The following is a 15,335-nucleotide window of genomic DNA, read 5'->3' on the forward strand; positions in this document are numbered from 1 at the left end:
AGAGAGAGAGAGAGAGAGAGAGAGAGAGAGAGAGAGAGAGAGAGAGAGAGAGAGAGAGAAAGAGAGAGAGAGAGAGAGAGAGAGAGAGACAGGCGAGAGAGGGAGTCAGAGACAGGCAGAAAGAGAGACAGAGGAGGAGAGAGAGAGGAGGGAGAGAGGGGGAGAAAGAGGGAAAAAAGGAGGGAGGGTTTAAGAAAAAAAAAAAAGTCCTCATTGCTCACTTGCCCCACAACTGAGTAAGACCAGAAAGCACAAGAGCAACTGGCCAAAACTCTGCCTGTCCATGTCTAGAAAGTCTGGAAACAGAATGACTGCCACGTACTGACCAGCTATCTGAGTTAGCAGCAGTGTGGTCAAGTGGGCAGGCCACAGGGATTGGGAATCACAAGAACTAGTTGCCCTAAGTTGAACCAGTCATGTGCTCTTAAATAAGTCACTGAATTCCTAGGTTCATTAAAATGAAATAAAATTCATAAAAATGAAGTTGGGATGGCCTGTTCTGCCTTCCTGACAAGATTGCTATGATAAAAAAAAGAAGGAAAAAATAGATATAAGGATATTTTGAAGGGTTAAATCATTAGAGGAATGCTAGATATTATTATTTATTCTAGCTGTCAGAAACCATGTAAAATAAGTACAAATAAGTTTAAGCTAGCCTCTTTCCCACTGAATTACATAGATGCATATTGAAAAGGTATGTCAGCAATGAAAATTTAAAGTTGGAAATACAGAATTCCTAAGCCAGAAGGTCCCTCAGGGATCGGATAATTCAATCCCTTCATTTTGAATTTGAGAAAATTGAGTTATAAGGTGATGGAAGGTCACATAGCAAGTTGGGACAGAGCTGGAACTAGAATCCAAGTGTCCCAGTCCATTCTTTTAAACTGGTCTTACATGAGTTAAACACATAGGCAGGTCCCTCTGGTGTGATATTAACCTGGGGCCTCTGTATCCACTGAGTGAGTTCCTGGGCAATTCTCTACCCTTCAATGCCAAATGAGCACCTTTCAAAAAGTAAAGACATGAGGGCACCTGGATGGCTCAGTGGATGGAGCACCAGGCCTGGAGATGGGAGGTCCTAGGTTCAAATCTGGCCCCAAACACTTCCTACCTGGGCAAATCATTTAACTCCAGTTGCCTAGCCTTTACTGCTCTTCTGCCTTGGAACCAATACTTAGTATTGATTCTAAGACAGAATGTAAGGATTTGCCTTGATTACCTCAAAGTTCTCTTCCAGTTTTAAATCTAAGGTCCCATGATCCCTTATTGAGATGTCCAGATCACAGATTTAGAATTGGAAGGGACCTTCAGTGTCATCTAATCCAACCCCCTCATTTTACAGCTGAGAAAACTGAGGTACACAGAGGGGACAGGATTTGCCCAAAGTCACATAAGTGACTTTTAATAGCAATGTTGGGATTTGAATCCAGGTCCTCTCTCTTGACTCAAGCAACTTTCCCATTACACAGTACCGCCTTGATAGCCAAGAAGGCTTTTCAACCCCAGCATGGTGTCTTTGCTTCTCTGCTCAACCCAGAATCACCCCAGAGAAGTCAGTCATTCAGGCTACCCTGCAGGTTGGTTACCTCTTCACTGGTCTTCAGTTCTCGGATACAGTCGGATAAGGACTGGAGACAGCTCTCTAAGTGGAAGTAAACAAACCAAAGCTAGGGGGGACAGAAGAGAGAACAAAGCATCAGCTTGGCTCTTGGCCCCCACTCCCCACTCACTAGGTTCTCTCCCTTTGCACTGTCTTCACTTCAATATTGAAAGCAGACCTTCTACAGGAAGACTTTTCTGTTTCGCTGTGCTCTCCATGGCAGGAACACACCATTTTGTTCCCTCTCTGTGTATTGCTCTATAATTAAGTCTAATTTTTCTGGCAAGTAGAAAACTTGCTTTTCATAAAAATGAAAAATATCCAACCCTGTTGGTGAAGGGTTTTCATCTCCTGCCATTAAATTAGTAAGCATCCTACTAATTAGAGGAGAATCAGGAACATCAATTGATGCAAAAAAATTATTATAATTTTACTTTGAAATAAGGATGTTCATTCTATATCTTTATTTAACTTATGGATTTAAAAAATGCACTGCATCAATGGCTACAACTTGGTCCTTCAAAATTGTTTTAAATGTGGGTCCTCTTAATGTTGAAAGAAAAGACTTGCCTTGAGACAGTTCATCTATTCTTAGGATGATGTATTAACACGTAGTACAATGGAAGGGACCTTGGCATAGTGAATAGAGAACTAGACTTGGAATTGGGAAATCCTGGCTCACTGACCAGCCATGTAACCATGGGCTGAATACAGTCAATCTCTCTAAGTCTCAGTTTCCTCCTCTGTAAAAATGATGAGGATGGACTCAATAACCGAAAGTCCCTTCTAGTTCTAGATCCTTGAACCACTTCATTTTACAGATGAAGAAATCAAGGCTCTGAGTCAGTAAGTGATTGACTTAAGGTAATAAAAGTATTAAACATCAGGGCCAGCAATCAAACCCCAAGCCCCACAATCCCACATCCAGGTATCTTTTCTGGTCTCCAAAACTCATCTTTAGATCTGCTTCAAGGAAAAGAAGCAGATGCATATTCCTTGCCCCTTTCTCTTTTGGGGAAGCCCTTTCTTGTCTTCCCTGGCAGAGACCTGATCTGCTAGGATGAATCATTCAGAGGAGAGATACCTGCAGCACCGTCTGGCAACCCTCCACCTCGCCAGTCACTCCCAGGAGCATGTGGTATGGCATCAGAGTTTCATTGGCAGCTGCCAATCGGAGGTCTGTGTTCATGTTTGCCTGCAAAGCCAACGAGGGATAAAGCAGGATGTTCTTGTCTCGGGGTAGCTCTCAAACCACACTAGTAGACCCATTTTATTTTTTTTTTATTTTTTTTAAATCCTTAACTTCTGTGTATTGGTTCCTTTAAGAGTGGGCAATGAGGATCAAGTGACTTGCCCAGAGTCACACAACTGGGAAGTGTCTGAGGCCGGATTTGAACCTAAGACCTCCCATCTCTAGGTCTGACTCTCAATCCACTGAGCTACCCAGCTGCCCCTAGTAGACCCATTTTAACATGACCTGTGATTATACAGATTCACATAGGTATCATGGACCCAACTGGTAAGCTCACATGTACATATATAGTATTTTCTCATCAATATTATTAAGTAAACTCTATAGCTTAATTATTGTAAGGGTGAAAAAGGGGTTTTATGGGTTCAAGAAGGCCCTGTATGCTATGGAACTACCATTCTTTTATTCTTTTTGCTATATATTACTCAATTATAGAATACTCTACAGGAAGTATTATTCCTCTTCCTATATATTCCGAGACAAATGGACTTATTTCTCCAGAGCATATGGTGTCCTCCAACATCTTTGTATTTTTTCATATCATTCTACTATGTTAGCTATGTCCTTCCTTCTCTTCTTTACCTATTAAATTGCTATCCATCCTCTAAGTCACATTCACATGTTCCCATCTCCAGGGAGTCTTCTTAGATCTCCCAGTTAGCAAAGACTTTCCTCTTTAGACATCACTTAGACGTTTTGTTTGGTTATTCTCTGATGTACTATAACTGCATGTTTTCATTACCTACACGCACTCTCTCTCTCTCTCTCTCTTTTCTCTCTTTTTCTCTCTCTCTCTGCCTCTTTCTGTCTCTTCTCTTTCTCTCTCTCTCTCTCTCTGTTTCTTTCTGTCTCTCTCTCTCTCTGTTTCTCTCTGTCTCTCTCTTTACCTTTCTCTCTCTCTATCTCTCTCTTCTCTCTCTCTCTCTGTCTCTCTCTGTCTCTTCTCTCTTTCTCTATCTCTTTCTCTGTCTCTTCTCTCTCTCTCTCTCTCTATCTCTCTCTTCTCTCTCTCTCTGTCTCTCTCTCTCTGTCTCTTCTCTCTTTCTCTCTGTCTCTTTTCTCTCTCTGTCTCTATCTCTTTCTCTATCTCTTTCTCTGTCTCTTCTCTCTTTCTCTCTCTGTCTCTGTCTCTCTCTTCTCTCTCTCTCTGTTTCTCTCCCTCTCTTTGCCTTTCTCTCTTTCTCTCTCTTTCTCTCTCTGTCTCTGTATCTCTCTCTTTCTCTCTTTTTTTCTCTCTCTCTCTGTCTCTTCTCTCTTTCTCAGTTTCTCTCTGTCTCTGTCTTTCTTTCTCTCCCTTTCTCTCCATCATCCCCTTTCTCTATGGGATACAATGGAAAGAGCATCAGATTACAGTCAAACAACCTGAATTTGAATCCTGGCTCCAGGACTGGGTGACCTCGGAGAAGTCATTTAACCTAACTTTAGATTTCTCACCTACAAGTGAGGGAATTGGGTTACATGATCCTGAACGTCCTCTCAAGGTCCAAACCTATGATCCTACAATTGCTGATAGACTATAAACCTATTGAGGGTAGAGACCAGGCCTTACCTAAACTTGGCATCAAGCCCAGCTCCTACCACATTAAGTATTTAATAAATATTACTGGTAGAGTATTTTTTTTTTGTTTTTTTTTGTTTTAACCCTTGCCTTCCATCTTAGAATCAGCACTACATTTTAATTCCAAGGCAGAAGAGCAGTAAGAGCTGGGCAAATGCAGGTTAAGTGACTTGCCCAGGTTCACACGCTAGGAAGCATCTGAGGCCAAATTTGAATCTAGATGCTCCCATCTCTAGGCCTTGTTCTCAATCCATCAAGCTACCTAGCTGCCCCCTAATATTACTGACTATTAAATAAATATGTACTAACTGATGCCCATATCTAGCAGTTATAAAAGAATGCCACCATATTTTACTTTAGGTATACAACAGATTAGAAGAAGCATGACATATAGTTTAGCTGTATTTTTTAAGCCCTTACCTTCCATCTTAGAATTAACAATGTGGATTGATTCCAAGGTGGAAGAGCAGTAAGGGCTAGGTAATTAAGGTTAAGTGACTTTCCCAGGGTCATACAGCTAGGAAGTGTCTAAGGCAGTGGTTCCCAAACTTTTTTGGCCTACTGCCGCCTTTCCAGAAAAAATATTACTTAGCCCCCCTGGAAATTAATTTTTTTTTAATTTTTTTTTTTACCCTTGTACTTCGGTGTATTGTCTCATAGGTGGAAGATTGGTAAGGGTGGGCAATGGGGGTCAAGTGACTTGCCCAGGGTCACACAGCTGGGAAGTGGCTGAGGCCAGGTTTGAACCTAGGACCTCCTGTCTCTAGGCCTGACTCTCACTCCACTGAGCTACCCAGCTGCCCCTATTTTTTTTTTAATTTTAATAGCAATTAATAGGAAAGATAAATGCACCTGTGGCCATCACCACTTCCCTGGATCGCTGCAGCTCCCACCAGGGGGTGGTAGTGCCCACTTTGGGAATCACTGGTCTAAGGCCACATTTGAACCCAGGCCTCTGGGTCAGGCTCTCAATCCACTGAGCCACTTGGGAGAGAGCTTAAAGATTCAACTCAAAAAATACTTACAAAACACTATGGTACTAGGCTATGTGGCAGACACAGAAAAGACCTGAGGGGAAAGGGGTGAACAGCTGGGTGGCTCAGTGGATAGAGTGTCAGACCTAGAGATGGGAGGACCTGGGTTCAAATGTGGCCTCAGACATTTCCTAACTGTGTAACCCTGAGCAAGTCACTTAAACCCATTTGCCTAGCCCTTATCCTTTTGCCTTAGAGTTCTTCCTAAAGCAGAAAGTAAGGGTTTTTATTAATTATAATAATAAAGAGGGCAACTAGGTGGTTCAGTAGATTGAGCACTAGGCTTAGAGATGGGTTCAAATCTGGCCCCAGACACTACTAGCTGTGTGACCCTGGATAAGTCACTTAACTCCCATTTCCTAGCCCTGACCACTCTTCTGCCTTTGAATCAATACAGACAGAAGGTAAAGGTTTAAAAGAAATAATAATAAAATTAAAATTAAAAGACCTAGGGTTGTATTTTCCATCCCCTTCAGAGAGGGAGGATTATAAGCAATATTTACCTTACAGAAGGATCTCCCTTACCTTCCTTTGGTGCCTATCAAAGATGAAAATGAGAATGACGGTAGCTAACACAGTGCCTAGGGTCACAAGAACCACAGCTGCCCAGTGTCTTCCCAAAGAAAACATCTGGCTGGTGGAATACAGATTGGCCCACATTGCTATGTAGAAAACCTGGAGGAACACAAAAACATCATGGACTCAGGCAACCAGAAGACAAATAAAGCAGGAAAAAAAATAATCATAATAACTGGTATTCACAGAGTACTTTAAAGTGATGGTTCTCAAAGGGTTTGCCCCAGGGGGTCACGAGTTGCATAGCACTCACACATAATTATATATAACGATGCAGGCCTGCTGCCTCTCCTGTAGCCTGCCTCAACTCAGAGCAAAGAATTATACCATTCAGGGAGCAAAAATAAAAGTTTGAGAACTGGAGCAACTAGGTAGCACAGTGGATTCAGCACCAGACTTGGAGTCAGAAAGATTCATCTTCCCGAGTTCAAATCTGGCCTCAGACACTTACTGTGTGCCCTTGGGTCAGTCACTTAACCCACTTCACCCTGTATGCCTCCATTTCCTCATCTGTCAAATGAGCTGGAGAAGGAAATGACAAAGCATTCTAGTATCTCTGCCCAGAAACCCCAAATGGGTCACAAAAAGTCAGACATAACAACACTATTGTAAAGTTTGCAAAATTCTTTATGTATATAAAATTTCATTTGGGCCTGACGACTTCCCTAGGAGGTGGAGCCCAGGTATGATTATTCCCATTTCGCAGATAAGGAAACGGAAGTGGTAAGTGTCAGACTTGGGGGGGGGGGCAGTATCCTTCTGTCAAAGTGCCATATCCCCCTTTCTCTATCCATGTATCATGCTGCCCCTCGTCCAGAAAAAATTCACCCTAAGAGGAAGGCTAGTTACTGTTTTTCATGGCACTGTCCTCTTCAGTTAAGCCTAAAAGGCAATCATAAAAAGAAATGTACAGCTAATAAAACATGAAAGGGGAGGGAGCCTACCAACACATGAGCAGAGGAAGTAGCTTTGTCCCTGCTGTTCCCAGCACCAAAAAGCAAGTCACCTGGCAAGCATCCAAAGGATTAATAAGATAAGAATGATACAGTGGCAAAAACAATGGATTAGGAGTCCACAGACCTGGCTTCAAATCCCACCTCACCTCTGCCACTCAAGGCCCCCGTGATCTTGGGCAAGACCATTAAGCCCTTTAGGTTTACTGGTAAAATGAAGGTCCTACTGCCATTAAATCCATGAACCTATCGCCCTAAAATCTCATCACTCCTGGTGCCACCTCCAATGAGGCAGCCAAAACCCCCTCTGTAACTTAACAGATCCTCTTGAAGCGTTTTCTTGGGCCAAGAATCCATCTCTCATGGGTCAACCTGATGATTAATCTATAATCTGGCCAGGTTGGTCCTCAACTGACAGTACGGTGGAGTAGAGAAAGCATTGGACTTAGAGTCAAGCAGACTTGGGTTCAAATTATACCTCTGTATGCCCTGGGGGGAATCATTTCATTTTTCCAGACCTCAGTTTCCTAATTGTTTTTTAAAAACCCTCACCTTCCATTTTAGAATCAATACTATATATTGGTTCCAAGGCAAAAGAGCAGTAAGGGCTAGGGAATGGGGGTTAAGTGACTTGCCCAGGGTCACACAGCTAGGAAGTATCTAATATCAGATTTGAACCCAGTATCTCCTTTCTCCAGGGCTGGCTCTCTATCCACTGAGCCACTGCTCCCTGAGTATCCTAAGTCTAAAATAAGTCGGGACTCAATGACCTCTAAAATCACTTCTGGCTTTAAGTCTATGTTCCTATGATCCATCACATGAAATAAAATTAGGGGTTTCCTTTCTAGGGAGGATTGGCCTGAGCTTAGACTCCATTAGCATAGCAATCAAGAACCTAAGGTCACCTATTTTCCATGATAAGGCATAAAGATTTCCCAGACCCAGGATCTGGAATGCCAAGGATCCAAGTCTACAAAATCTTGTGTGTGGTATACTTTTAGGATAACTAAAAGGATACCCAGTTTTATAATGCAGGACATAGAAGGTAGAGTTATTTATTATTTCTGATCATCTATTCAAGAGGAACATGTATGTAGAAGATTTTTAAAACTACACAAATGTCGTCATGAATAAAATCACAACGTAGTAAAGGAAAAGAACACTGAGCTTAGAATCAGAATCACAAGGGTAGTTTCCCTACCTTCTCTCAACCTCCTTTCCCACTCCAAATGCAAGGCCATTTTGCCTCAGGGATTGTCTGTCTCGAGATCTCCAGGCTGGATTTCCCCTCTGACATAAAGCCCCTAGCTGAGGGCAAGCATCCTCCTGCTAGGAAAGAGCAGGTACCTTCCCAAGACTTCTAAAATCTCCAGCACCCACTTCAACAAACTCTCTGGAAGCCCAACTGAATTCAGCAATGTCTACTTCAGATATGCCTTCCTTTAGCATATGATGCTAGTCTCTTCAAACAAGAAGAACAAGTCTAGGGGCAGCCAGGGAACAGACATGAATCCTTACCACAGCAATGGCTAGCTGGAAAGGCCTGGAGTTATAGAACACAAATCTTCTCACTTGGGGATCCAAGACAGCTTTCTCAATTAGACTCTTGTACTCCTCTGTAGGCACCTGTTCAGCAACCCAAAAAAGAAATCCATTTTACTTCTGCCTGGGAGATAGCCTCCTTTCCTCCTGGTCAGGGAACAGCTGAAGGCATCATTTATCTGACTCCATGCAACCTCAGGGATGACAGATGTTGGAAAGAATAGGAGTGGGCTGGGACACTTTAGGGTTTATTTACCTTGTGGAACAGATGTTTCCTCTGCCTATTTTTAGATTTAATCACCAGAAGTGTATATACCCCATTTTATCTTTAAGTTGGGGAGGTCTGTGACCCACGTGTGCTAAAGTGGGTGACGAATCAGAAACAACTTACTGCCCCGGGGTAGTCCTAAACAAAGCTAAAGCTACAATTGGTCCATGTAAAGTGGAAGGAATGCACAGGAAGTGATGCAAAGAAGCATCTTTAAAAACAGTTGCAACTTCCTGTGAGAGGAAGTTTTTTGGAGTTCAAGTTCCAGTTGGAGTTCGAGTTGGAAGCTGGTGAAGGATTTGCTTCCTGGACCTGAGACCCTGACATTGGTGAGGCAGCTCTTGGACCTTCCTTTAGGACTACCATGTGGGTGAGTGAAAAGGCTGACTCCTTTTCTGGCTTTCTGGAGGGACTAGCCTCCAGAGAAGCCCCCGTCTTGGAAGAGGCTTCATGGCTGGAGCCCTTGCTTTACTCATCACTGGGCCCTCCGCTGAAGGCTGAGGCCCCTCTGCCTGAGGACTAATTAGCCCTGCCTGGGTTGAGTTAGGGACTGGAGCAAAATACTTAGTGCGTTAAGTTAGATATCTTACTCTATCCTCTTTCATGTTTCCTTTACTTTCACTCTCTTTCCTTTTGTAAATAAACTACGATAAAAAGTCATTCTGACTTGAGTAATTAATTTCGGTGACCACATTTCTCATAAATTTGGTCAAACCTTTAATTTTTTAACCTTTACATATATAAGATATTGGCAGGGCCTAAGATGGCAAGTAGACATGAGACAGTTAATGGAATTATCCCTGCTGAGTTTGACTTCAAAAAGAAGGCCAGAATAATCATTTATATCTACTCTATGCCAAGCATTGTGCTGAGTGCTTTTTACAATTATCATCAAACCTAGTTCTATGTGACTAAAAGTTTTAGGTATCCTCATCCAGTGCCTCAGGAACATACTGGCACAATTCCAGCCTTCTCCATCACTGGTCCTGGGAGATTAAGGCCTCAAACTCCACCTCTCTTCTCACCCCAGCACCATGGGAAGGTAGCATCTACACTATCCTTAGTTCCACACTGATGCTTCATTCCTTCCTTAGTCAATGAGTCAAAAAACAAGTTATTAAGCACCTACTGTGTGCCACGCATCATGCTAAGATTCCTTACCAACAAGATGCCAAGGACTGGATTTGGAAACCTGGGCCTGGGTTCCTACGTGAAGGGCAGACCTTCTCTGCCCTGCTCCCCCAAATAATACTCAAAAACCAACCGTACCCCAGCCTGCCATAACTGGATACACCGAGTCTTCTCTTCTGGCCCAGACCCTCCTCCAGGAGTCAGGCCCCACAGGCACACAATTTAGGAGCATGCCGCCTTCTGATTGTGTGTCTCCTCCCGCCATCTTGAGTGGAGGCAAAGGCCTTGGCAGTGATGTGCTCTCCAGACCCCACTAAGAAAGTTTATTCTATCTTAGACCTGTTCTTCTCACACTTCTCCTCATTCCTTGGCCCCACAGAACTCTGGGTGTACCCAGAGACACAGCTTGTGGGGAGGCCTCCCTCCCCAGGCCTGGCTGAATTATTTTTCTTCTTTCTCTTCCTGTGAAATAGCATGGTGTGGGAGGTAAGTGTGCTGGACTTGGAAACAAGAACATTTGGGTGCAAATCCCACCTCAGATACTTGGTCACTGTGGAACCAAATGCAGCTCATTTAATGTCTCCCAGCCTCAGTTTACTCCTCTGTAAAATGAAAATGAGCGGAAAGGACTCCATAACCTCTAAGGTTCCATCTAGCTTTAAGACTGTGATGGCATGGCCCAACACACTGGGCCAAAGGAAGAATTAGCATGTCCCTTCTCCTTGCCACTTCAGACTTTTCCTTTGAAGTTGATTTCAAATGTCAGCTTTGCCCTCTCTAATTCCTCACTGCTATTCTCTTCTCCATCTTTTTCTCAAATTAAGCATACCTAGCTTTATACTACAGAATTCTTATATAATTTATATTCTATTCCTCTCTCCCCTAATCCCTGCCCTCATTTTTAGAACATCACTGTACAAGAGGATGTCACTTTGAACACTTTGGCCTCTACATTCATCAACCTCCTCAGTGTCCCAAGGGCTAAACCTTTATTCCAACTGAAAGCTGGGGGCCAGAGATGGTCTTACACTTGTTCTCACTATCACTCACAATTATTCTACCTTGAATCAGGATACCTGAGTTTAAGTCTAGCTTTAGACGATGAATAGCTTTGTGTGACCCTGGGTAAGTCACTTAACCTCTCTCTGCCTCAGTTTCCCTCGATTCTAAAGTGGGGATAATGACAGCCCTTACCTCCCAGAGTTGTGAGGATCAGATGCGATATTTGATAACGTTTGTAAAGTGCTTGGCACAGCGTTTGGTCTATAGAAGGCACTTAATAAATTTCCTCGTCTCCCTCCTTTCTGGCCCCTTCTCTGCAATCACGGCAGCCACCCTAGTCCAATTGCAATTCAGAACTTCAGGTGCTATATGGAATATAACAATAATAGGCCAACAGGGAGAGCTTTCTTTTCTCTAAAAAGGTTCATCCATCCAACTCCTAGCTAAGGGTGGAAAGGCAACAATTATTTACTGATCATTTACATCCTATACTATTTAATCATTTATTCAAGAAATACTTATTGGGTATCTACTCAAGTAGCTGTGATCTTATAAGCAAGCCTCAGTTTCCTCATCTGTAAAATGAAAGGCTCTAAGATCCCTTTGGCTCTCATCATCATTGACAGTTCTGAGTCTATCCAAGTGTAGCAGAAGGGTCTGACTCACCTGAATCCCCCAGGCCTTCAGTTTCTCCTGAGAGACTTCTATGTTGAAGGTGGCTGCCTCACTGTCAATACTTAGGACCATGAGGAGCTGGCCATTGGTAAGTCCTGAAGTGGGAAGAGAAAGCAGAATTGGAGTCTACTTGTGTCACCTCAGCTGTCCTTTAATGCCTTTTGACTCATCAAATAAAAAATAAAATTATATTCAGTAGAATTGTGCAGCTAACATTCACTTGAAAACTTTCTGGATAAATAAATTAAAAAATATTATTTGTTGGCAACATGGTTCAAGAAATCCAGATAGATGGGGGCAGCTGGGTGGCTCAATGAATTGAGAGTCAGGCCTAGAGACGGGAGGTCCTAGGTTCAAATCTGGCCTCATACACTTCCTAGTTGTGTGACCCTGGGCAAGTCACTTAACCCCCATTGCCTACTCTTACCACTCTTCTGCCTTGGAGCCAATACACGGTACTGACTCCAAGTCGGAAAGTGAGGGTTTAAAAAAAAAAAAAGAAAAAGAAATCCAGATAGGAAAAAGGGGTCTGAAGAAGAAGGGAAGAAACCTTATCATAAAAAAACAGAAAATATTCTCATTTCCATTTTATTAACTCCTTTCCTGATCTCTGGAGAAAGGAAGGAGCTGGGAGAGTAGGAGGATCAGAGGGAATGTACAGGAGGCCTAGATAAGGGGAAAGATATAGAGGAAATTAGGCCTTGGTCTCTAAAGTGAAACTATTTTTTATAAGGTTAACCCAGTCAGTGATAAATGAACACTGACTGAGTCAACAAATTTCAAGTAGCCTTTTGTAGGGGACAAGAAGGGCATGAATGATTTACTTATAATTAGGAAACACAAGCAAAGAAATACATTTTACATAACTGTAAACCTTTTTTTTTTTTAAACCCTCACCTTCCATCTTAGAATCAATACTGTGTATTGGTTCTAAGGCAGAAGAGCAGTAAGGGCTAGCGAGTGGCGGTTAAGTGACTTGCTCAGGGTCACACAACTAGAAAGTATCTGAGATCAGATTTGAACCTAGGACCTCCCGTCTCTGGGCCTGGCTCTCGAGCCACCCAGCTGCCCCATAACTGTAAACCTTTTAACCAGAAATGACCACAAAGAAGCTAGAGGGGAAGCAATATGTTACAGTGGGAAGATATAATTTAAGAGTCAAAGAACTGGGTTCCAGTCTAACTTTCACTGCGTAACCTCAGGCAAAACATTTAACCTCCCCAGGCCCTTTTCTATCTATCTATATATATTTTATATATATGTAAAAAACCCTTTCCTAATCTATAAAATGAAGGGGTAGGACCATCCCTCTCTAGTTCAATGATGCTACCATCTTCTGCCTTCTCATCTGGAAGTTTTCATGGAGATGGAAATGGCTAAAAGATGCCAAGAAAAAAAAAAGAGGAAACAATGGAAGCAAAGAGTCCATGTAAGCTAGATTCTTTATTCAGGAATAGAATCCACTGTACCAAATTCCCTCCATGATCTGGATCTAACCTGTCTTTCCAGACACATGACTCCCATTCATGAGCTCCGTGTTCCAGTCAAAGTGGCTATTTGCTTTTTTCCACAGGTGGTATTCCATCCCATGCCCAAGCCTTTGCATTCCTCAGGCCTGGAATATACTCATTCCTTTTTTCCACCTTCCAGCATCCTTCACTCCCTGCCAAATTCAGTCCATGAAGCCTTTCCCAATCATTCCCCAGATCTAGTCTCTGACACCCCACCTCACCCCCAAATCAAAAGCCCTTGTATTCCCTTCTATGCATACATGGCTATTTATCTCCAATAGTCCTTGAAGGCAGGGACTTTTGGTTTTGTATTTGGTTTTGTATTTGGTTTTGTATTTGGATCCCTACCACCCAGCCCAGGATCCTATACCTAGTCAATGATTAATAAATTCTTGTTGATTCATTGATTGCATTTTCCAGTTTCTGCATCTTTGCTCTATCACTAAGTTGCTGCGTGACCTGACGTGACTCACTTCTCCTCAACAGGCTATGGTTTCTTCACTTATAAAATGAGGATTATGTTCTTCATCCTAGCACAGATTGGTCCCCTGCTAGAACTAAAAACCCACCAGCATCCCAGGATGGAAATCCTGGGGAAAAAAGAAGCAAGACAATACAGCTCACTTGGTAACCTGGATGAAATCCATCCATACACAGGCCCTCAGGCTGCCTATTTGGAGGAAGAGCCAATGTTCTTTCCAGTCGCTGCTTTCTGTTTCTCTAAAAGCCACCCCGGGTTCGAAAAAAAGAATCTTTTTTAAAAAGCAGTTCAGATCAGGGCTCTCCACCACTTCCTGAGCCTTCCTGAAAAAGGATTTCCTTGCAAAATAAAACAAAAACCTTCAGCACATTAGCTCTTTCCATGTAAATATACACTGAGACACGCTGATTTCATACATGTAATCTAGCCACTCGTTAAAGTTGGTTTTCAGTCTTGTCCAAGTATCAAAAAATCAGCCCTCAACAGGCTGCCCATTCAAGCAGATCCAAGAAGATTTCTATTTCGGAATATTTTTTGAGTTCCATTTCCCAACAGGTTTCTGGGCTACCTCATAATCATCTCCTTCCAGGAAGAAAAATGACTTTAGAAAGACCTACTTGAAGAACCAGAACTTACAAATTTATGAACTTATCCCAAGCCATTTCCTACAAGGACCACTCTTCTCATACATACCCTGAAGCAATACCGAATCCCCAACACAGAAGACTCACTTGGGAGCTATGCCCATAATCCAAAACTCAGCTTGGACCTCTCTGTTGCCTCAACCCAGCCAGCTGAGGTGCTGAAGTGCTAAGGCACTGCCATTCGTAATGTCAGGAAAACCTGTATAGGAGAAGGGGAACACTAAGAAGCTTTACGGATCGCTCTCTGTCCCTGGAGACCTCACAAATGGTCAGCAAATGATGGCAGCTCCTAGATGACATCAACGTGTGACCGAGAAGAGAGGAAGTCTTACCTCTTCTCTCCAGGCAGGAATTATCCTCTTGAATGAAATTGCTCCAGTCAGAAAAAGAAGTGAGAGAGGGTCCAGATGCCCCAGCTGGGTCCTGAGGAAGGGCATATGCCATGGTGTAGAGAAAACCCACAGCAGTTCTGTCCAAACTTCATGCCATCTTCATAAGAAGCTGCTTCCTCTTCTTTGCCTGTCTGGAGAACAGCCAACTCAGCTCATGTTAGCTTTGGCCAAAGCTGGGGACAAAGGCACAGAACAAAGTAAAACTTCATCATGTGGCAAGATCAGGAACACTGGTTATCTCTCCAAGACTGGAATTAACCTATGATCTGGGAATGAAACACTCACAATAACTTTTTTTTTTCCTCAGTTGTTGCCATTAAGTTTGATCATTCTGATAACTCTGGCAGAAATACAATTTTAATCTTGGTTTAAAGGAAATTTAGGGAACAGAGCACTCAATATCCCTGCAAAGACTCCCTGCAGGGATATTACTGACTGCTACCTTTCAGGTAGCAAGTAGTTTTTGAAAAGAATAATGATTATATTTTATATAGTTTAACATTCATTTTTAACATTTTTGAGTTTTCCATTTTCTCCCTCACCCACTCATTGAGAAGGCAAGCAACATAATATCAGTAATACATGTGAAATCATATAAAACATATTTCCATAATAACCATGTTCTTCTTCCCCCCTCCCCTGGCCCGAAAGCAAGAAAAATAAAATAAGTAAAAAAGTATGCTTCAATCTGCACTGATTTCATCAGCTATCTCTTT

The 15,335-nt window shown here is 42.6% G+C and overlaps 1 protein-coding gene across 1 annotated transcript; it reads right to left on the reverse strand.

Moving 5' to 3' along the window:
* Positions 1-1,553: 1,553 nt before the first annotated feature.
* On the reverse strand, positions 1,554-14,671 carry TMEM268 (transmembrane protein 268). The gene is made up of 6 exons (XM_044659772.1): positions 14,560-14,671; positions 11,583-11,686; positions 8,492-8,599; positions 5,970-6,119; positions 2,685-2,795; positions 1,554-1,667 (listed from the first exon to the last, which is right to left on the reverse strand). The coding sequence occupies exons 1-6, from the start codon at positions 14,669-14,671 to the stop codon at positions 1,554-1,556; spliced, it is 699 nt and encodes a 232-aa protein (XP_044515707.1).
* Between the last annotated feature and the right edge of the window lie 664 nt (positions 14,672-15,335).

The sequence above is a fragment of the Gracilinanus agilis genome, chromosome 2, assembly GCF_016433145.1.
Source record: "Gracilinanus agilis isolate LMUSP501 chromosome 2, AgileGrace, whole genome shotgun sequence".
NCBI classification, from domain to species: Eukaryota; Metazoa; Chordata; class Mammalia; order Didelphimorphia; family Didelphidae; genus Gracilinanus; species Gracilinanus agilis.